General features: G+C 42.7%; 2 protein-coding genes across 2 annotated transcripts; both read right to left on the reverse strand.

Moving 5' to 3' along the window:
- Positions 1-2108: 2108 nt before the first annotated feature.
- LOC133124327 (dnaJ homolog subfamily B member 6-like) lies at positions 2109-9741 on the reverse strand. The gene is made up of 9 exons (XM_061235439.1): positions 9385-9741; positions 7955-8064; positions 7340-7384; positions 6900-6974; positions 6328-6429; positions 5923-6025; positions 5737-5807; positions 4691-4803; positions 2109-2498 (listed from the first exon to the last, which is right to left on the reverse strand). The coding sequence occupies exons 1-8, from the start codon at positions 9447-9449 to the stop codon at positions 4697-4699; spliced, it is 678 nt and encodes a 225-aa protein (XP_061091423.1). The 5' UTR covers positions 9450-9741; the 3' UTR covers positions 2109-2498; positions 4691-4696.
- A 3674-nt stretch (positions 9742-13415) lies between these two features.
- On the reverse strand, positions 13416-17446 carry LOC133124619 (tubulin alpha chain-like). Its single transcript, XM_061235976.1, has 4 exons — positions 17376-17446; positions 15078-15300; positions 14726-14874; positions 13416-14591 (listed from the first exon to the last, which is right to left on the reverse strand). The coding sequence occupies exons 1-4, from the start codon at positions 17376-17378 to the stop codon at positions 13614-13616; spliced, it is 1353 nt and encodes a 450-aa protein (XP_061091960.1). The 5' UTR covers positions 17379-17446; the 3' UTR covers positions 13416-13613.
- Between the last annotated feature and the right edge of the window lie 6967 nt (positions 17447-24413).

The raw sequence follows: 24413 nt of genomic DNA on the forward strand, positions 1-24413 counted from the left end.
AATCCTGTAGCAAATGTAGAAAAAAGAAAAAAAAAATACAAAACATGAATGTTATATAGGGGAAAAATCTATTTATTTTGTAACTTTGTGATGAATACATTTTGTCTGTGAAGTGATGCAACTGCACAGGGGGTTTGTGTGTTTTCTTGACATTTTTTCACCCGTGGAATTAGCATTGGTCTCCTCGTCCTTTTCTGTGGTCTCACCTATACTGAATATGTGGCATCGAAGTAGTCATGTGACCACACCCCAGACAAGACCAATGTGCTTAGGCGTGTGACCCACATGCTTTTGAGATGCACATGACATCCTGAACTCACTAAGGTTCTCCCAATGTTGAACAAGGCTGAGAAAACCCCAGAAATGTATCAAGAGAAAAAATAAAATCAGTTCCAATTCAAGAAAATATATTAAACGCAATTGCGCTTTTCTTTTCTTTTTTCAAATTAATATTCGGAACAATAAATTAAATCCAGATCTGCTTCTCAAACGTTTCTTAAAGATAAATATTTTTTTTTGGGCCTTTTTCAGCTTTATTGGACAGTATATAGTATATAGTATATAGTATAGAGAGACAGGAAGAATGGGAGCGAGAGAGAGGGGAAGACATGCGACAAATGTCGGATGGTCGGATTCGAACCGCCGACGTCACGGCTCGCAATGAGCATGCGGTCCGTGCTCTACAGGCTGCGCCACCGAGACACCCCTCTCAAACGTTTCTTGTTGGAAACTGATTTCAGTACACAGCAAACAGTCCTGTACCCCTTTCTGTGTTCACCTCATTATATTTTTGTACTTTCATTCATCCTTTTGGTTACACTTTACTTGAACCCTTCGCCATAAGGCTCACATACCACTGTCATACACGACATAACAGCTGTCACAAGATGGCATAACAGATGATGTCAGTTGATGTAAAATTACATAAAACTCACATACTTTTATCTATATCTTATGATAGTAACATGTCATAACATTTACAGATAAAAGTATGATTATCAACTGACATCACCTGTTATGCCATCTTGTGACAGTGTTATGTCATCCTTACGGCGAGGGATTCAAATAGAGTGTTATCCATCTTTTTTCTCGCGCACAGTGAGGAGATAAAAAGGCCAGAGGACATGGGAGCCGACTGCAAAGCCCTGAATGTCAGCACACAAGGGCTTTACCTCCAGGGGGCGAATCGCTCAACGAAACCTTCAATCAGCAGGGAGAGCGAAAGAGAAAGCGCAGGGAGAAAAAGGAATAAAATGGGAGAATGTAGGTTCTGTTAAGAAGTCCATCCATCCATTATCTTAACCAGCTCATCCTGAACAGGGTCGCAGGGGGGCTGGAGCCTATCCCAGCATACATTGGGCGAAAGGCAGGAATACACCCTGGACAGGTCCATCGCAGGGCACACACACCATTCATTCACACACTCAATCCCATTGGCAATTTACTCTCGAATCAGCCTAACCTGCATGTCTTTGGACTGTGGGAGGAAACCGGAGTACCCGGAGGAAACCCACGCGAACACAGGGAGAACATGCAAACTCCGCACAGAGAGGCCCCGGCCGACGGGGATTCAAACCCAGGACCTCCTTGCTGTGAGGTGGGAGCGCTACCCACTGCACCATCTGTGCCACCCTCTGTTAGGAAGTATTATGTCAAATTATGGTCGGGGGGCTACTGCTCAGATTAAGCAGTGTGTGTTCCACTGAGGGTCGCCATCAAGGGGGGACAGCTGGCTATGCTGACCGAGGCCTGAAGTAGGGGGGGGGTGTGTATGCGGCAATGGTCTGTGAACTGTATACGGCCCACGAGTGCGGTACAATTGGCACTCAAAATAGCTCATTTTGAACCTCGATATCTCAATGCCATTTTGCAGGTCTACAGAAATACCAATGGGCTCGCCAACTACTGATTTTGGTATTGCTATGTTGTGCCATTTCTGTGTTCTGGATACCATAATCATTTTGTCATGGATACCATTTGCGCAAAAATGAGTACATCTAAATCCAATGGATCCTGACACAAGACCACTCGTTATGGTCTGAGAACTTGTGATAAATATTTTTGTCCCGGCTCAGGAATAATATATAGCAATAGCAACACTGGAGAGGTTTATGCAGGTATACAATTTAATATTGACGTCACCAAGTTACATAATCGGTCATTAATTATTTTATGAATACAATACAATGAATACAGGAACACCTTTCACACACCTCTAACCACAAACACAAATTTGGCACTTTTGCATTTTAAGTGAAATAACTATTAAGCATTATTGACATTCACAGTTTAGAAAAAATGTTTGGTTGCTAAGCTGCAGTCGTTGGACTTTGCTCTCCTTCATTGTCAGTCTTGTAATGGTGGGCCCACCCAGCCGGTTTCCACACAAGGGCAGTTACAGAGGCGCCATGATAGAAATGGGTACAGAAAAGTTAATAATTTCCCTGCTGGAGAAGGGTGGGTCTCCTTGGTCGACTTGTGTGCTCCTTGAGCCAGACCTGTTCAGAGAAGCACAAAGGAAAGTGCAAGAGTCGATCACATTACATTGTTTCACACTTTTTCTGGAAATTGATTTGACACGGTCAGTGCGGATGCAGAGTGTGGAAATGGCGTTCATATTTAAAATGCAGGCTTCATTTTTGGGGCACAGCTCTTGCAACTGAAATGTTTCCCACATCTGACATTCCGGTCGCGCCCAATCAGATCACCGCCATAGATCAAAGACCTTAACATCAAAAGCCAAAAAGGATTCTGTATAGACTCTCTCTTCCATCTAACTGCATGACAATTCGATTTTATTGTGGATGAGTGCTGATAATCTAATAATCATCATAAAACACTGCAGCACTTGTTCTTCTGTGATCTGGCAAAAGAGCACTTTGATACTTTAAGTTTGAAAAAAAGATAGTTTAAGAAAAATACATTAAAATAAAATGTCATTTTTGAGGGCAAGCATTTAAGATGGATGGAAGGCATTGCCTGCATTTTAATTCATTTCATTAATTCATTCAGGACAGATATTTGTTGAGATGCTATGCGTAGCCATCACAATACACTGAAATGCATTACAAACGTCTGCACTTTGAGAGAATCTCCTCCCAGAAGACAGACGACACACAAACAATCCTGCAGGTGAATGAAGACGCTCCCTTAGTGGTCCTGATGCGTACGGACAACCCAGGAAATAATGCACCCATGTTCATCTGGAGGAAGGAGAATCCCTGAAACCTTCAAAAGAACTCCCTACTCCCCAGCTAGACCACTCTGGTCTGCCAGCTCTGGTCGCCTTATGGTTCCCTCTCTACGTGCACCTGGCGGTTGAGCTGCACATTCACGCCTGTTTTCCGTTCTGGTTCCTCAGTGGTGGAATGACTTACCTACCACTGTCAGGACAGCAGAATCCCTCCCCCTATTTCAACGCAGACTCAAAACCCACCTTTTCAAACTCTACCTTTGTCCTCCCTCCTGATTTCCCCCGCCCCTCCTTTCTGTCATCCCTATCCTTGTCTAACCCCCCCAAAAAAAAAAAAAAAAAAAAAACATTGCACTTATGATGACGACTATGTTTAAAACAGCATTCCACGTGTATTTTCCTAGTTCTGGATGTGATGCTTTGACTTATGGTAGAACCTATGCACTTGTAAGTCGCTTTGGATTAAAAGCATCTGCCAAATGACAAAAATGTAAATGAAATGTAAGTACGCACTGGACCCCAAAAATAAGGACACAGAGAGCACTTTAACTCTGCAACTGTGAGTTCTAGTTATATAAAGTACATGTGTTAACCTAACTTAATAATTAATATAGAATATCTGAATGACACCACAGTCTCTAAAAATGTTACATATTTAGCTACCGATGCAGCTTATGACACATTCAGTAGCTCTGTAATGAACACAAACATGAGTCATAACTGGAGCTGGATAGTGATGCATCATGTAGCAGGCTATTAATAATACAACAACACACTTTGTCCAGTATGAGCAGGAGCATGTGTGTGTATTACAGGGGAGTGAATGAACTCCCACTGAAGGCAGGAGAGGTGGGTCTCTCTCTGGGGGTGGGGGGCTACTGGGGGCTAGTGGCTACTTGGGACATCATTGGGAGCATCTACAGCCAGAATTACTGCAGTACACAGTACTGTCCAGTGTGTCCAGTGTTAATTCAACTCTTACTCAAGAGTACATGGTCCCTGTTGGACGAATGAACAGTGGACATTTTACTGTGGACTGCAATGACTAAGGCTGTCCTAAATCCACCTTATCCCTCATGGAACAAAACCGCTTGTGTCCTACCTTGAGCTCATAACATCCGTAAGGTGTCAACTAGCGACTATGGGGCCAAGCTTGCACTCCCAAACACTTTCATGCTCAATAAAATGCCTGCATCTTTAAAAACTACAAAATTACCATTTGGGAATCTTAACACAACAGAGTAATGTGAAGCCACTGGAACAGCTAAGGAAAGCAAAGCACGCAGGAGTGACAAGGCTCTACAAATCCCCCAGGAGAAACTACATCTCCCATCAGCCCATTGGTGGCTGGAGAAAGACACACACAGTAAGCATTTGCGTCACCTCAGAGCACCACCCAGTTTAAACTCCGTCTTTCTGATTCCGCCTGGCAGTTGAAGGCCCCTCCCTCCCAGCCTCTAGCCCTGCACCCGTTGCCCCTGGCCCCGCCCCCAGCACCTGTGTTCACATTGCCGGGTGCCGCCTCCCTTCAGCGCCGAGTGAACCAGTCACCAAGTTGCCATTAGCCTCTCGGCCTTGAGCCTCATCTCGGGCTGCCTGATCCTCCACGCCTGGATGACGAACACACAGCAAAAGGCTCCGCATTAAACTCTTACAGGCTACATGAGAATCACAATGATAATACATTTACTTATAGAGCACCTTTCTAGCAATGAGCACAAGGTGCTGAACAAAGAAAAACAGTCAAATGACAAAATGAAAACAAAGCATAAGAGTAGATATTAGGGTAGGGGTACAAAAATATGAGTGCATATTAAGAGTACAAATATATAAAATAAACAATCAATACAAAGGAGTCATACACTGGGGAAGGCCAGCCTGTACCCATAGGGTTTAAGATTAGATTCAGACATGTAGTCCTGATTGTACTCATATAAACTCTGTTAGAGTCGATTTTGGAAATTTTACTCCAGGGATGGTCAAATCTGGTACTTGATTCCAAATCCAGCCCTGGTTTTCATTTCACCCGGGTAATCACAACAATTATTGCCAGACTGATTTCACGCCGGACTCCCAGGTAAATGGACAGTGGAAAACCAGCTGCTCTCAGTCCTTGATTACCGTGATTTGATTATCCCTCATGTACAGGGACGCATCTTAGAGGTAATGACAGGCAAGACAGGTAAAGACAATGCTGTAAGACTAGGGAAATGACACAGAATGGTGGGAGATGGGGGAGAGGTGTGCAGGGAGGCAAGTCAATGCAGAAAGAAAGGAGAGGAATCTGTTACTCAAATCAAGGGTCGAGAACTGCTGGGTTTCCACACCTGGGAGTCAGGAGTGAAGACAGTCTGGCCTATCAATAGCACCAATTGTTCAGTTAATTACCCGGGAGAAAAGAAAACCAGGGCTGGATTTGGAATCGAGGGCTAGATTTGATGATTCCTGCTGTACAAAGTGAAATGTCCAGGGTTAATGACCCAGATTTCAGTACCCATGGGTTAGGGGATGGAAGTAAAGGATGTATATCAACAGCTGCTAACCATTGATCTTCACGCTCGTCAAGACTCCGTTCTCCCTGATCTCCGTTCTCTCCTGGCCATTTGCTTTCATTCTGTTTCAACAGTCATGGAGTTGAGGTCATCGGAGGCAGAGTATAATCACATTTTATAAATTAATTCATTAAAAAAAGAGAGACCAAATCGTAACAACGAGGAGAAATAACTGACGTTTTGGTGGTGACGGATCTGCCGTTGACAACTCGTGTGTGGGTGGACGTGGACGAGGATGACAAACCGATCCATCCAAGAACTCTTCCCCACATGGACTGCCCTGAAAGTCAGAAGAACAACATTCCAACACATTAAAAAAATGTATCTTGCCACGGCTCAAAAAGACTAATCCTTTAGTAACTTTTAAGAGCAAGTCTTTTTGAGCTCGTCATTTTTAAGTAGTTTTGTTCAGTTTACGAGTCCGTATTACAGAGCAGCCATTTTCCTCCTGCTTCGTCAACGAAGATGAGATACAATGCAGCGGCCATTTTGAATACCCTGCATTCCACATTACACATTTGCAAAGGAGGCCAAGTCCCGCCATCCATTCCAACTCTGGTAATGCCTTGAGCGCCAGTGTACCTGGGTTCCCTCCGGAGAAAGGGCGAAACTCCCAGGTTTTACAGTTACTAGGTTGCCAGCTGGGAGCACCTGGAAAGCCCCTGCCACCAAAACCAAAGTCATCTGCAAACCGGACACAGAGAAGAAGCAGTGAGCTCTTATCCAGAACAATTCAGCTTTCTTTACTTGATATCAAGTGTACACAGTAAAATGTACAGCGTTAAATAAACGCCTACAGAGTACATAGGGTGCGTATCGGACTCCTAAGTACTGTACTCTGACAGAGTTTAATTGACACTGTACATTAGATTGGACAACCGTCTTCGGCCCTTCCGCTTAATAAGGAAGGAATACATGCCACACAACCTAGAATCCAACACATTAAAATAAAAATATTAAAAAGAAACAGTAAAAAATAAATTACATTTATTGCAACATCCCACTATGAAGTGATAAAAACAGCGGGACTCTGCGCACAGTGTGACGAGTGGGCCTTGCACACTGTGTGGCTGGGAGACTCGGGGCCCAACTCCGCAGATCGTTTTCATGCCTCACAAAAGTCATTAAAGAAGAGTAAGAGAACGGGCCATTACCCTGAAAAAAGTCCCGAAACACATCATTAGGGTCGCGGAATGATGTACTCCAGAAAGCTGAGGGGTGTCCGAAGTCTGGGATGAAGGGGAAAAAGGGTGTGTGAGCGGGAGACGGATAACAGGAAGGGACGGGGGAATTTGGACAAAACTACACAATAAAGGAAGGGAATTCTTTAAAAAGATCCCCTGCTTCACAATGGTGGCAACTTAAATAAATCTAACAGACATTCTTTTCCAGAGCAATTTACATGAATGACTTTTTTTTTTTTTAAACACACAATCCTACATACACAGCTGGTCATTTTACTGCACTGCAACCCCCTGGATTATGAGCATTGCTGAGAGTGTCATACTTCACAGCAGCTTTCTGCTGATGCTGGTCACTTACTCCGCAGAGGGTCAGAGTGTGAACCAGGCAGATAATAAGCACAGTCCCCTACCTGCATCACGCCTATCGTTGCGATCATAATCTTCTCGTCTAGAACCTGCAAACGAGACACACATGCATTACATTACAGCTGAGAGCATCATGTTGAGTATGGAGGCAAGAATGAAAAGAGTATTACCATATTAAATGAAGACTCGGGCCTGTTATATTCACACAGACATACACACCATCACATTAACAGTTGAGAGCATTATATTGAGTATGGAAGCAAGATTAAACAAGTGAAACAAGAACATGAATGATCATGGGTGGCCTGTAGCGTAGTGGTTAAGGTAACACAAGGGACGCGCAAGGTCGGTGGTTCTAATCCCGCGGTAGCCACAATAAGATCCGCACAGCCGTTGGGCCCTTGAGCAAGGCCCTTAACCCTGCATTGCTCCAGGGGAGGATTGTCTCCTGCTTAGTCTAATCAACTGTACGTCGCTCTGGATAAGAGCGTCTGCCAAATGCCAATAATGTAATCATGTTAAATGAAAACTCGGGCCTGTTACACACACAGCTGCGAGCATCATATTGAGTAAGGAAGCAATGAAGTTAGCGAAACAGGGCCTGTTATACAGCCATCTCTGATCCTAACCCAATCAAGACCCTGAGGAGCTGTACTTACCATCAGACAGAACTTCATAGGCTTCAGCAATCTCCTTAAACTTCTTTTCAGCTTGCTCCTTGTTATCTGGATTCTTGTCTGGGTGCCACTTCAGGGCCAGCTTCCTATACCTTACCACATAAACAAATGCACATACAGGACACACAGAACAAATAATGTATGGGCTCTTCCCACGCAAGACTTTCAAAACACAGTCCAAGTAACGATTCAGTATGTTCGATGTGTATGTTCAGTACAGATGTTTAGTTTGGCTAGGTAAGCAGTGTTTGGCTAGGTAAGCAGTTTGTTCATACATTCGCGGGTTGCGGGATTACGATTTAAATCAAATAGGCCCTGGTCCTTATCTTTGTTGTACAGGTTGCAGTTGAAATTGTACTTCTCTTTCGAGTCTTTCAGCGAACTAATCCTTGGTTATGGGTATTCACTTTGTTGTACGTCGCTCTGGATAAGAGCCAAATGCCATTAATGTAAAGTAACATATGAAATACGGCAAGATTCCAGTTTTAACTTTTGAAAAAATAAAAATAACATTTGGGCTTACTTTTACTTTCAGTTAGTATTAGGCTTAGCATATTTTTTTCTTTTTTCTTTAAAGTGGTAGTTCCTTCCACGGTTATTATAGTTTTGTACATTTTTTTATATTATTATCATCTCCATTTAGTTTTCAGTATTTTTTGGTATCGGGGGACAACACATGTATTAGTTAGGAAAGTGGGCACAGCTGCAAAAAGACTGTTTTACAGTATACACGTCGTAAGGTATTTTATCAAATACCATTTACGAAAGGCTTCTGACAACAAAGTAATGTTACCTGACCATACACCCAACAAAAAAACAGGCACTCAAATTGGAGGGTATAGTAGGCGAGCCAACACTGTCCATAATGTTGCGTACTAGGCCCATTGTTCAAAAGACCGAGCCTGAACTTTTTGACCCGACACAGCTTAGGAGTTTGAGGCAGAGGCAGCAACGTTTGATCACTGTTCAGAGGGTAAAAATGTTCCGTGCACAAAATCACATCTCGCTCTAATAGGCTAGCAAACACTGCTTTAGCTGCAAAAAACCGTTACAGGGCAAAAAAGGGCTCTACGCCACATTTTCTTCCAAGGAGGACATGATCATTCGCTGAAAAAAAAAAAAGCTGAAAAGCTCCTTTTCATCGCTAGTTTTTAGTTTTACTTTCGTTTACGGGAAAAAGCTCATTTATCCTATATGGTTAAAATAGAAACATTAGTTGTTTGATAAACTAATTGCATTTGTATGGCGTAACTATTACGCTACACATAATGTATAATTCATATCTCCCATTTAAATGAGGTCAATAGCCTAGGTATTCTGAACGCAAATGATGAGATAGAAACTTGTTAGAAGAGGATTAACTTAACATTCAAACCACAAAGCCGTCAAGCTAAAAATGTTAGCCTACTTACGCCTTTTTTATATCTTCCGAGGAGGCTTTTTCTGGCACACCCAGAATGTGATAATAATCCATCATGTATTTACTAAACTTTAAGAACCTGCCAGAAACAACCTAATTCAGTTAAAGGCTAACGTTACACTAGTCTGCGTCTGGCAAATCGGGCTTCATAGGGCATCAAACCTCTTTCACTTTCGAATCCTGTTCATATAAGTCCTTGGCCGCGACATAGGGCTATAATTATGTTCTTAACTCAGTGCATAGTTCTTAACTCTGGCAAGATAATGTGCCATGTGTATAGTCGCTCAGATTGAATAAATGATAGGATAAATTATTATTCCATGTTCAGCAACACCCTTCCTTCTTATACGCATGTGTCCGGTGTCCGTTCTAGCAGAGTAGGGTCATACGTAGTCACTACATATACTAAAAACAACATTTTACTGTGTAGGAATATTTTTAGCCCAGGTGTAACTCAAAACACTGTGGGGAACACTGTCAATTAGTGACACTCCAAGCAGCAAGGAACTGTGACATGAAATGAATACTGGAATGTTTTATGCCAGAAACAGCATATTGTTGTATGTGGGCTACTGAAGCCAATAGAAGCTAGCTGCGGATAGTGCACTAGGCACAGCACACATATGCATAATAATGACATACTACACAGTCCAATATACAGAGACACAAATCCAAGCCAAATAAGAATGTTCACAAATGGGTGCATCAAAAAGTTTAAACTGTATATTAACTGGATTATACTTACATTGACCAAATATTAAGTGAATGTAGTCTTGAACTAACAAATGTAAACATCTCCCTTTTTTTTTGCGTCCCGCAAGATGCTGTTTACACCCTTTTATTTTCTAAGTGGAACAAAATATTTGGTAAGCATCCAGACGGCATTGGCTGTGTTGCAGCCCTCTAACCATTACCAGATAAGTCAATTACTGCTTCACCTTGGTAATGCATTAAAGTAAACAATTTAAGCATGAAGGAAAAAGTGTCAAAAAATTCTGGGAAAGTAGTATTTGGAACCATCACAATCCCGAACAATTATCACTAAATGATGTACTGTTCAGGCAGGAGTCTAGACTGTCCTGCACGTGCCAGAGGACTGTGTATACATGCACAGGCCTGCAATGATGTTTTGCTTTTCTACATGAAAGCTGGCTAAAGTGCCTTCAGTAACGATTTTTCAAATGAGCTTGAGGTTAAGAAGTTGCTTTGGTTGCAAACATCGGCTCAAAATCCCCTCTCTCCTCTCTCCAGAAGCAGATGTGTGGTGAGCTTTCTGGTTCAAAATGGCCTGGTGGGTGTTACACATTGATGGTTGTAATGTGCCTCCATATTTTCCAGTAAAGCACTTTGAAATCATTAGAAGAAATGTATAATTATCTATAAAACACGCAGCTTTGAGAGTTACTTAAACGATAGCATTCATTGTAAAGCTAGCTGTCTCATCTAAAATATCGCTCACTGAATATATGGGGCAGCAGAAGTATAAAAAAACAAGTGAACTATCCGTTTAAGCAAGTCTCCTTAAATACATTTTACCCACAAAGTGCCACTGTAGGGGTGCCACGTTAGCCAAAACTTCGTTGTAATGGTTGCTCTTGGTAAGCATTAGCTAGCCAACACGTATTGAAATAGCCCAAACATGAAGATATATTATGACAATTACAATATTCGTCCTCATCTTTTTGCATTTGCAAATTATTATGATAAATGGAAAACATGTGTTATTAACTAACTAACATAAAGTCGCGGTGATAAAATGTCTGATAAAATGTCTGCATGCAACTCGTTCTAACTAATTAAAGCACGTGAATCCCGTTAGGCTGACGTTACATTGTTTACCACAAGGTGACGCCACAAACATAGCTCGGGCCATACACCAATGTAAACAGCCTATAGCCTGCTTATTATGGCCTACTTATTTTCTAAAATGACCAACACTGACCTGTATTTCATTCAAATAAGAAATTAGTGGTCTAACATTACATTAGTTAACCTTTGACCATCGTATTACCATGGCGACGCTGCAACCGCTTCTAACATTCATTTGAAGTGGAAGTGCCTTTTAAGTAAATCGTGGAAACACTATCAGTAGGCTTTTCTGTTTTGCAACGTCTCATTCATTGCTTCCCTGTCAAATCCAAATCGAAAGCTTGAATCTTATAACTACTAATTATTCAATTTGTAATGATTTAGTAAAGGCAACGAAAATCTACAAATCTAGCTTATATGTTAACACTTTCCAAAGGCATTAGCCTATAGCACTTCAGGTATGGGTTTTACATAATTTAAAATCACATCCTCACTAGTAGCCTACTGAAATGAACATTTCATTTTTTTGTTTTTTTGTGTGTGTGTGAACTGGTACATCACTGATTAATCACACATAGAAAGTGGGCAGCCTAGCTTACCTTTTGTGTACGTGCAGTTGTGGGACAAAAGCGTTGAGCACAATTTGGCATGAAATTCAGTATAATTTGTCTGCAAAGGGTAATTTTGCTTCATTTGGCTAGGGTGAAGAAATGTTTAAAATAGTTACTGGGGTGAAGGTCAATTAGCTGCCGAAGGTTTATATTCATAGCTCATAAATATCACATCTCTACTCGTGTGCAATTTGATAATTATCTGTTGCTACACATCATTTTTTGTTCTTTAGGGAACACAATTCCTATATGTACCCTGCAGTAAGTACAGCAATGTTCTATTTTGGGTACTAATAAGTACCTTATACGTGCAAAAAAAGGTACAAATGAATTAAGCTGGTTAGGGGTACAATTAGTTAACAGTTAGTTAGGGGCACAACATAGTTAACATCCAAAGCATTTACAAACAATCACGTTCACAGTCACAAGATCACAAGTGTGCTTGCATAGAGTTAATAGAGGTAATCTTCTTTGTAGTTGAAACACCTCAAAAAAAGAACCTTGCCAATATTTTCAGGCAACTGTGTGCCCTTATTTGAAAAACATTCCATTGCATTAACTGCTCTATAAGTCTCTACCAGACAGAGACAGCTGCCTAAAAATGTTAAGAAATTCCAATGTGAGATATTTCCAAAGGGATACACATAATTACTTTCTTCAATTAGGACTAAAACACAATTCTGAGATGCCTCTTTTTGTTTGTTTAAATCTGTAATGGGAGCTTCCTTTTCCTCATTTCCCCATTTTTAACTTTACCAGGCGTTTTGACTCTAGCCACAGATTGCGTGTACTATATGCAGACTGGTTCTCAGGAGGAACAGAAAGTAGGCCACATCCAGACCTTCTCTAAACTGTGAAACACAAGTAGGACTTTTACTTGGGACAGAAACACGTTGGGCAGAATATAGGCCACTAACAAGACAAAGGGTAGATTGTTTTCTGTTGCACGCAGCCTAGGATCACCATGTAATCTTTGCATTTTTCCAACATGGCCACGAGTGGCTGATAAGCAGGCTTACAGTGTAAGACTTGGGCTGCACCCACCAATGAAAAGAGGAATACCAAATATATATTCAAGATTCACACACAAAAAAACAAAACAGGGGAAATTATATAATGCAGAAATAGCTTCTGATTTGTCTTTTGCCATCTGGTGAATTTGCAGAAATATGTGGGTATTTACATTTTTGTCATTTAGAATCTGATAAAATGTGGATGCATACCTACTGTTGAAAAGCATCTCCCTTGCAAAACGAATGTAACTCATGGGATACTTATTCATTATAAATAAATCAGTAAGTATGTGGATGCACGTTCTTAGATTTTTAGATCTATGTTAGACATGCATTATATATGTATTATATGTAAGCAGATGTTTGAGCTGCAGGTTTAATGAGGCTTCAGAGATTTAACTATGCTCAAAAACTGTTTTTCAGTTCCTCTGTGGACTTTCTTTTTTGCTGTCAGCTTTTTATAAAATGCAGAGGTATGTTGTTTGTATGTCATTTCTGGTCGGAAAGATCAAATGTGCAGTTAGAGTGACAAAAATATTAAGCATTTTATGTAGAACCCCCCACGCAACATGAAACAATACAACAATACATTGTATTACTTTCAACTGAACATTTATTGGAAACATGGACTCAACATGACACATGGCAAGAATATTCTATGCTTGAAAACTTTGGAATGATTCCAGAATTGTCCCTTCGAAATTCAATTTGAATCCTTCAACCGCTACCCGGAAGTGGCTGTGGGACTGGAATGAAGGGGTCAGTGAGTCCGGGGAATGTCTTCTTCATTAGTACTCTTCTCCTTCCTCTTCATCCTCCCCCACACTGTCGGTGCCCACTTCTTCATAGTCCTTCTCCAGGGCGGCCATGTCTTCTCTGGCTTCAGAGAACTCTCCCTCCTCCATGCCCTCCCCCACGTACCAGTGGACGAAGGCACGCTTGGCGTACATCAGGTCAAACTTGTGGTCCAGACGGGCCCAGGCCTCGGCGATGGCGGTGGTGTTGCTCAGCATGCACACGGCCCTCTGGACCTTGGCCAGGTCTCCCCCGGGCACCACGGTGGGCGGCTGGTAGTTGATGCCCACCTTGAAGCCAGTGGGACACCAGTCCACAAACTGGATGGTGCGTTTGGTCTTGATGGTGGCGATGGCTGAGTTGACGTCTTTGGGCACCACATCACCGCGGTAAAGCAGGCAGCAGGCCATGTACTTGCCGTGACGGGGATCGCATTTCACCATCTGATTGGCTGGCTCGAAGCAGGCATTGGTAATGTCAGCCACGGAGAGCTGCTCGTGGTAAGCCTTCTCAGCGGAGATTACTGGGGCATAGGTGGCCAGGGGGAAGTGGATGCGGGGGTAGGGCACCAAGTTGGTCTGGAACTCTGTCAGATCCACATTCAAGGCCCCATCAAAGCGCAGGGAGGCAGTGATGGAGGAGACAATCTGGCCGATGAGCCTGTTGAGGTTGGTGTAGGTGGGGCGCTCGATGTCCAGGTTCCTGCGGCAGATGTCGTAGATGGCCTCGTTGTCGACCATGAAGGCGCAGTCGGAGTGCTCCAGGGTGGTGTGGGTGGTCAGGATGGAGTTGTAGGGCTCCACCACAGCCGTGGACACCTGGGGGGCTGGGTAGACTGCAAACTCAAGCTTGGACTTCTTGCCATAGTCGACGGAGAGGCGTTCCATCAGCAGGGAGGTAAACCCAGAACCAGTGCCACCTCCAAAGCTGTGGAAGATGAGGAAACCCTGGAGCCCAGTGCACTGGTCTGCCTGTAATGCGGAAGGGAGAAGATTTCTTTATTTATCAGTGGATAATAGGTGTAACATGTTTATTGAAAATGATCTTTCCATTTCTAAAAAATAACTATTGAAAGAATAATACTCATCCTGAAGATTAGGCTCACCAGTTTGCGTGTTCTATCGAGTACCAGGTCGATAATCTCCTTGCCAATGGTGTAGTGCCCACGGGCATAGTTGTTAGCAGCATCCTCCTTACCAGTGATGAGCTGCTCAGGGTGGAACAGCTGGCGGTAGGTGCCTGTGCGTACCTCATCTAGGGGGGACAGGCAGAGAGAGCTGTTAGCCACTGCTAAAGCCTAGCAGCTACAGAAAACCTCATCATGCTGTTCAATATATGCTGAAGTATGCGCCTAGTTCCACTTAACCGAGATGTTCCTGTGTTTTCATTAGTGTACAATGTCTTAAATGAGTGTTGATGTAGTAAACATTACTACTGGAGATCTGGAGACTCCTTACCAATGACAGTGGGCTCCAAGTCGACGAAGACGGCACGGGGGACGTGTTTGCCCGCCCCAGTCTCGCTGAAGAAGGTGTTGAAGGAATCGTCTCCTCCTCCAATCGTCTTATCGCTGGGCATCTGTCCGTCCGGCTGGATCCCGTGCTCCAGGCAGTACAGCTCCCAGCATGCATTGCCCATCTGGGCCCCGGCTTGGCCGACGTGCATAGAAATACACTCACGCTGGAACGAAAGGAGACGGGGTTAATGTGTAAAAAATATGTTCTAGACTCTGGAAATGTGTCAAATGGGCTACTCTTTTTTTGTGTTACCTTCAAGTTTTACAAATGTACAATTTACATGTTGCAAAGGCAGACTTTTTTTCAAAGTCTGTTGAAAGTAACACAAAAATATGTTGTCCTTAACTAGGCTTTTTTTTTTTTTTTAACACATTTGGTTTGAGAGTGTAACTGCTTCCCTTCTTGCTGGGTCGATGGGCTGTGATTCAGATATTGGACAGGCAGTGCCGGATGTACTGTTTGTAAAAGCCAATATTGAACCATTACTAATGCAGCAGAAAAAAAGCTGAGTGCACATGAGTGCACAGACAGCCGGTCTCAGGTTTTGGGAAACGGAGCGCCGTCAGCAGTAAAACGGGCAGATGTGTCCCAGGGGACCGGGAGGGTTGCATTTCGTGGGCTGAGAAGAGATAATCCTACACCCCCATTCTGTGCAGATCCTTCTTCCATTTGTTGAGCTACTATTCCCACAAGATTTTGGAACAGAACATCTGGAACCATTTGTATGAGTTGATTCAACACCGAACATTTCACTATGTTAAACACTTTGTGCAAGCAATACTTTTTGCGCATAGTTTTTTTTTACCGTAAAATACACCCTTTGTAAGTGAAACAAAATGTCTTCTAAACTACTGTAGTCTGCTAATGGCAGCAAGAGGAGAGACCCTCCTACTTTGCTTAGTCATGCAGAAGGACATGACATCTGAACCAATTGATTAGCTAGGATTTTCCTTTGTTCGCTAACGGTTTACTGCCCCGGACAGCTCCAATGTACAGGCCTCCCCTCCCCACTCCACCCTGCCCCAAAGACATAAATAACTGGCAGCCTAAAAGTTCTTTCCATCTGAAAAGTCGGTATGGATCAAGTATTATTTTAATATTGCAGTATTGGAGATATCCTAGTTTCACACATGTGATTGCTTACATTCCCTACGTGTGTTTGTCCAAGTTTAAAACACAAAACGGCAGGGTGGAAAGCAAAAATGCAGGCCTCTTGAACCGCCATCCAGTCTATAGGCATTGTTAACTGTAAAACGGCTGCATAAAGACGGTAGTGTTCAGGTGCCTTTGGCCATTTGAGGGCAGGGGACCCCAGGGGATGTCACAGTGCGCGCCCTCCCCCCGCCCCCCTCCCCTCATCCTCGTGCACGAGGAAACGGGCGTCGCCTGTCCGTCCCGAGCGGAGACTGCGCCGAAGAGGAAAAAAAAAAAGCCTAGTGTCCCAGCGGACGGCCTCCCCCCTCCCCCCGCCCGGCCCGTGTGGCCCTCGCGCCCTGCTTTGTGCTCCACAGCCCTGATGGTGTGCGTGGAGCAGGAGAGGAAGCGTCCGCTCTCCCTCGCAGGGCCCTCGGCGCTCGAAGGCGCTGCCTCCATCCCCCACCCTCCCGCGCTCAATAAAGTTTAACCCTCACAAAGAACCTCTGCCTTTCACGGCAAACGAACCTCTTTAAGGACAGTCCAAAACGACTCTATAATACCCTGCCAAAGACAAACTGCTCCATGTCTGACTCCACAAAAGCTACGTTGCTTAGCAGCAAAAAAAAAGGAAAAAAAAGAAAAGAAAAAATCTGCGCTGAAAATGACGGATGACTAAGTAGACGATGACTCCATACTGCTGGACAGACTGCGCCAGCGCTTCCTGGCAACAGGCCTGCAGGTTTAGAGACGCACAGCTTCACTGCAGTGTGTGAGCCTCTCCTTCCCTCCATCTTACTGCACATCCTGCCTCCATCACAAATACAGCCACAGCAACACGGTTTCCCTATCCGACTGTCTATTTATCTATCTCCTACAAACACATTCAACAACCAAATACTGTATTATTTCTATATTTGCTTACATAATGCAAGAATCAGACACTGATATCAGAATCAGAAAACAAAGGCACCGAGCACCACATTTTAAACATCTTTCATTTTTCAGAGGGTTATGCGCTTGCATATTAAAGAGGAATATGAAATGTCCAAAAATATTGAAACATTTTGAAATTCGGATCTCATCTGCGGCGGCAGCACTCACCATTTTGTCAGATTCTCCTTCTGGTGAACGTTGAGGATTCGGAAAAAGAAGGCAGTAATGCCGGAGTGGGATTGAGGTGGGGTTTTTATAGTGTGGGGGGCGGGGCTGGGGGAGTGGAGGAGGGGGGGGCAGGAAGTGGGCTCCCTGTTGGCGGGAGCAACGGTTAGCGGAGGAAAAAAGGGGGCGGGCTTCCTCAGAGCAACAAGCTCCCTTCCGCTAGGACCGAGAGAGAGAGAGAAGCCAGAGCCTGGGAATGCATTCATAGAACACTGTCTGTGAAAGCAGAGGCTCGCAGTACACTCAAACGTGTCTGCGTAAACGTCCTCATACTCCTAACTGCACATTTCCATCCAGGGTCCAAAGACCACCCCTCTCTCTTTGTCTCTCCCTGGGAATGAGATCAGGTGATTTTCTGTGCTTACTCACCGGGAGGGGACAGACACAATGCCTGAGCGATTACCACACCCACAAGGAGAGCGCGGTTGTAAAGAGGCCAACAGGACTCAGAGCTGCAGCGTAGCCTACGGCTAGCATTGTAGCTCTACTTTTGAAATGAAAGGAAGTTGCATCCTATTTTTTCCTCTTTAGGCTAATCTTCAGCTCAAATTACCCAGACCCTTTTCTGTGACAAAGGGGCAATCTGTTAAACTAGATTTCATGCTCATGAAGTCACATGAATATCTTTAATAAGTAATGATTTACTGTTTTGACAGTTGTTGCAATGTAACAGATGACGTAGATGGTTTATTTTGTTTCGTTTGTTTTATCATTTGTGTTTGTCACAGAGAAGTGGGCCGGCACACTTGCAGAATAAAATGTACATTTTATTTATTTTTAGTTCCCCAGGAAAAGGGGAACTATCCTCGTGGAGAAGGAGAAACGGAACACGGAGGGCTGTGTCTTCGTGATGTCATGGTGGGTGGGAAGCCCAGTGGAATTGAGACATATGGGATCTGGGCGGGGGAGGGGTGGCACCAAACAGACAATTCCCTGTCCCCCCTGGCTTTTCACTTGGCCATATTTATCTCCAAATAAAGAGCTGAATGCAATTTGAAAGAGTTTAGTTTCAATAGCTTGAAGGCAGTGCAAACTGGCAGAACTGGTTTTATTATAGGTTTTGAAAATCCAGCTTTTCAAAATGTCATATTGGTGTGCATCCAATCAAGCTTAGTCATTGTGAAAGATGAAAAATGATTCTTGAAAAGGGTTGAAGAGGAAGTAGTGGGGAGAGGTAAAGGTGGTCTTGTTTAATCCAGGAGACACTTCACCCATTCTCCTCCACAGATTCCCACTGTGAATTTGACATGCAAATTTCTGGCGCTGTAAAGAAATGAATGAAAGAAATACATGTAAACACTGAAAATAACAATTGGGTTCCAAGGTAAAAAAAAAAAAAAAAAAGAAGTTTTATGCTGCACCCCAATATGCACATCAATGGAGAGGGCAGTATTTGAGCATCTCCAGCTGAGGGAGGAATGTCATATAACTGCAAGCATTCAGATGAATGTGCGTCTGGGCAGCAGGGTATCCATAGCTTCCCATTCAAATATACTTATTGCTTTTGCAGCCAGTTTCACAAACCCTTATTGAGCCTAGTCCTTCGTTCAATTTTGAATGGAGATTCTCCAGGACTGAGATCAATCTGTGTCCATGATAAAGGCCCTTGGTGTTCAGGTATCTCTACATACGTACATAAACACATGCAGATATGGTCAAGAGGTTCAGCTGTTTTTTAGTCCAAATGTCAGAATGGGGAAGAAATGCATCTCTGAACACACAACGCACCAAACCTCAGTGTGGAGAATAGGCTACAGCAGCAGAAGACCAATACATCAAAACATTTTTTTAAAATTAAAAAAAAAAAAAACAATAAAGTACATCTGAGTATTGTAGCATTGTGAACACACCACCAAAGAGATTTGCTCAGCATGTAGGCATGTAGAAGAGAGCCAGGCATGGAGAAGTGTGGTGGTGGTGGGGGGGGGGGGGGGGTGTCAGATTCAACAAACTGCTTTACACTGCTGGCATATACGAATGAAAGAGACTACAAATAAAGTAGTACACAGCCATGAATTAACATCGAATAGGAGAAACTGTTCAAGCACTAAGGATTTTTCTTACTGTCACCAGCTTGGAGAGCCACGTCCCAAGAGAAACCTGAAATTAACTGCTAGATAACCAGTGTTTGAAGCAAAAACACTCCTTTGGTTTTTGTACGGCAAGAAAACCTTTCTGGTCTGTATTTGGAACATCACTACCATCTGTCATCAAATACATTTTGAAATGTGTTCTTGTGGCAAGTCAAAGCTTGCAGCTTATTGACTTTTCGGGTAACCTGATGGTTCATTGATCAATTCCTCTAACTACACACAGGGGATCCAGGATTTAGCAGTGAGTCCAGGTGTCCATGGCAACTACAGCTGCAATCAGACACTACTTTCTAGCAAGAGACTGGCCTCACAGGGAACATGTGGCTGGCAATGGTGCAATCAGTCTTGCACCACCAACACACCAAACATGCCAATATCTTTATGCATTCAGTATGTGTACTGCGTTTCAGATCGTTACACAATATACATATCCTTTCAGACACAAGAAAATGTAGATGACTGAAGTATTATTTCTACCACAATAACTTGTTTTTTAAAATATTGTCAGCAGAAGTGAAAGGAATACGAGACATATCATCTTGGAGTACATATCAGGCCTCTTGTGGTTTTCAGGAACTGCTGTATCTGCAGTATGCAAAACATGGAGTGAGAAAGAATGACATCACAAAGCTGAAAAGCATTTCCAGAAACACGCACTGTAGTTCCTGTAAAGAACTACATTACAGTCACCTCTCCCTCAGCTGGTGTGTGGCGAGCGTTCTGGCACAAAATGGCAGCCGTGCATCACCCAGGTGGTGGTTGAGAGTCTCCCCCTCATCACTGTAAGTGCATTGAGTGTCTAGAAAAGTGTTATGTCTAACTTATCTATCTATCTATCTATCTATCTATCTATCTATCTATCTATCTACAACTACACTGCCCAACTTGTAACATACATAATTATAATGGTGGTGCTCCATGAATTAAATCCTCTTATAGTAAATAATCTGAATCTAATTCTCAGTGAGTTTTCACAGAATTGTTTTCTACTATGTGATGATGATTTTACTTACTTATTACAGTAATCAGCTAAATAAAATTGTATTATTTATTTTCTGTTGTGGGATCCAGGGTGATGCCAGAGATCTAATTTAGGAATGGTGCTTCAAAAACACATTAATTTCACATAAAGTTTTACTACATGCTTAAATTAAAGGCAAGACATGCTGTAATGGCCTTCAATTCCAGCTCTGCATGGAAAACAAACTATAAATATAATAACCATGTGCAGGGGCAGCCTGTAGCCCTGGGGCTAAGGTACATGACTAGGACATGACTGTACATGACAGCACAGCTGTTGGGCCATTGAACAAGGCTGTTAAACCCGCATTGCTCCAGGGGGGATTGTCACTGAACTGTATGTTGCTTTGGATTAGATGATATCTAAAAAATATGAAATTAATTGAATCACAAATTTTCCTGTATTTATTCTGTGCAATTTGTGGAGCCAATGGCTGGGAGCTAGGTCAATAGTGACTGAAAACAAATGGTCCTGTGTTTTACTTATAACCATTTTCTTCCAACTATTACATATATTTCAGGCACACATCTTAGCATTTCTTTTCAGAATTGCAAGGCTAATGAAGTAAGAGAAGAGTGGTGGATCAATAGGCTTTTTTAAATTTTACTTCGGTTAACTCGGAGAGGACTGCAATTTCAGCACCTATTTCAAGGGGAGTGCACTACCTCCTACTCGAACGCTGTTTGCTATAGAGCCCATTTGCAGATCCAACTCCTTCCATTCAAATGCCTCAGGTTTTATCAGGCATGAAATTAGCATCAGCGTGTGTGTATATCCTGACAGGGAAATAGGCTCAAAAGATTACTGTGGGTGAGTGTCAATGCACCCTGAGCATGCTGGGAATGCACGATTTGAGGACACGCATGACGACGAAAGGCATACACGTTAACCCTTGAAGGTGTGAGGTCACTAATACAGTATGTGATTAGAATGTTTTTAACTGAACATTCTCATGCTGATGTCACAATCACTACTGGAGTTCTAGAACACTTGAAAGAAAATTTAAAAAGTTAATTCAAGTTAATTTTTTAAGTTAATGTGTCTATTATATTTTTACTTCATACAGGGAAGCAAAACAAGCCCACATACAGTAAATATAGACAATATACATTCATCACATTTCTGTATATCTTTTTTTTTTTCAAAGAGCATGATGATACAACAGTTTCATTATCTGGTTTTAGCCATTTCAGCTGGTAATAGGCTAACATAATTATTTTGTATAATACAGCAGGTAGCTTAATAATGCTACTTTGCTCATGCTAATTCTACCAAAGCACGGCTACAGTGTATATCTGTGCAAAGCTATACAAAGCTCGCTGGTATACCTGGGGAATAGTGTCAATGTTGTTTCAAAACATTGTTTTAATGGTATTTTAACAGATTACCCTCAATTTTCTAACCAGTTTGTTGACCTGGCACGAGACAGAACATGCAGTTTCCTTGCCAAAGGTCCAACCATGAGTACGGCTTACAGCTCATGAAAATCAAAAATCCAGTTTGCTGAGCGCTTTATCAAAGCATATTCATGTAAAGTTGACTGGAAAGGGAATGTGTGGTAGGAAAAGGTGCACAAGCAACAGGGATGACCGCAGCCTTGTTTTAGAGACGATTGTCAAGCAAAGCCGATTCAAGAACTTGGGGGAGCTTCATAAGGAGGCTGGAATCAATGCATCAAGAGCCACCACGCACAGATGTGTCCAGGAAATGGGCTACAAATGTCGCATTCCTTGTGTCAAGCCACTCCTGAACCAGGGACAATGTCAGAAGCGTCTTAACTGGGCTAAGGAAAAAAACAACTGGACCATTGCTCAAGTCCTCTTTTCAGATGAAAGTAAATGTTGCATTTCATTTGGAAATCAAGGGAATCTGGAGGAAGAGTGGAGAGGCACAGAATCCAAGTTGCTTGAAGTCCAGTGTGAAGTTTCCACAGTCAGTAATGATTTGGGGTGCCATGTCATCTGCTGGTGTTGGTCCACTGTGTTTTATCAAGTCCAGAGTCAATGCAGCCGTCTACCAGGAGATTTTAGAGCACTTCATGCTTCTGTCTGATGACAAGCTATATGGAGATGCTGATTTCATTTTCCAGCAGGCCTTGGCACCTGCCCACAGTGCCAAAACTATGAGTAACTGGTTTGCTGAACATGGTATTATTGCTTGATTGGCCAGCCAACTCGCCTGACCTGAACCCTGAAGATAATGTAGGGGGTATTGTCAAGAGGAAGATGAGAGACACCAGACCCAACAATATAGACGGGCTGAAGGCCGCTATCAAAGCAACCTGGGCTTCCATAACACCTCAGCAGTGCCACAGGCTGATTGCATCCATGCCACGCCGCATTGAAGTAGTAATTCGTGCAAAACAAGCCCCGACCTATATGTGGGTGCCTGAACATATTTTTCCTGTTGATCGATGTTGGCTGAGGATATCATTTTCACAGAAGGATGATATTTCTCATACTGGATGGTATTGAATGTTTGATATTACTAGCGGTGATTTGCTTTGTGTGGAACAGCTGATGTCGTTTATAACTATGAAATTACATTCACGTAGTTGCTGATCTTTGCCCGGTGTTGTAGACACAGATTAAGCCAAGTCCTTGACTACATTTTGTTTTGAATGGAGAATCTCTATACAAAACTGAATTTAGTCCAGGACTAAGCTTAAAATATGTGCATGAAACTGGCCCAAGGTGTTTTAAGATGGATTGTGAGGCAGAATGTTGATGTATTTTCATGTGAACAATCAGATGACAGTTGGCTCCAGGTCTACAAAGACTAAACCTACAGGACAGTTTATCGCAGGGTTGGGAACTACTGTATTATACAATTTAATTGTAATTGGTAAAGAAAAGAGCTTCCCATTTTCACAGATTCTGCTGACTATTGGTAAGGCTTCAGACAGGAAACATGTGTTTGATTCTCTATGTTCACGGCAACTGTTCTTCTGCATTTACTGAGCTTGGGGATATCTAGGCAACAGTTTGTTGTTGGAAACAAGGGGTTAAGTTTAGAACCACACGGAGAATAGCTCTAGCCCTCATTTCAGTGCGCAAACATACATCACGGTGTGCTGCCATCCCCATTATCATGTATTTAACCCTCGTTGAAGAGCAAAAGGTCCTATCCCCCTCTGCAAATAATTTGTTGAGCTAGGACCTTGTGAAATTAGCTGGAAAACTAAAAACACACACACAGTATCTTTCCCAAACAATCAACATTGAAACACAGACTGGCTTCCATTTCTTTGCTAAAAGATACTCTGCAGTCTCAGGCAGACAGTCTATAACTATTTAGGTTTGATGCAGCGCTTCTTGGAGAACAACATGCAAGAAAAGAGGGGAACTACGTTTATTTTATTGGGTACTATAAAATAAGTTGAGACAGTAGTTTGTCTTTTAATTTGCCTGAAGTATGAGTGGCCAGTCCAGGGCCTGGAGAGCTGCTGCTTTTTGTTGTTCAATCTGCCCTTAATTCCATTAAAGCGGTCAATCAATTACACAGTTAACGCGCCTCAACTTGCGACCTCAGGTTTATAAGGTTCTGTCTACATTCAGACTGCTTTTGAGATACTGTGTCTCAGAGATACCAAAGTGAAGGGTGTACTTCAGTGTAAACCTTCACACATATATTTAGTGCCCTATAAACCTTTTATTTATGATACTCATTTTAATCAAAATGTCAGTTAGAACCTCATAATTCAAAGGTGTCAACCTGGTTTCTTTAGTCTAAGTGGTTGTCGTATTTAAGGTGAAAACAAAAAGCAGCAGACTGCAGCTTCCCAGGAACAGGGGCCATCCCTGTCCTATATCATTCCACACTCCTCTGTGTGTGAACTTTCTCTACATACTTCAGCTGACTGTTGTA

This window comes from Conger conger, chromosome 3, assembly GCF_963514075.1.
Source record: "Conger conger chromosome 3, fConCon1.1, whole genome shotgun sequence".
NCBI classification, from domain to species: Eukaryota; Metazoa; Chordata; class Actinopteri; order Anguilliformes; family Congridae; genus Conger; species Conger conger.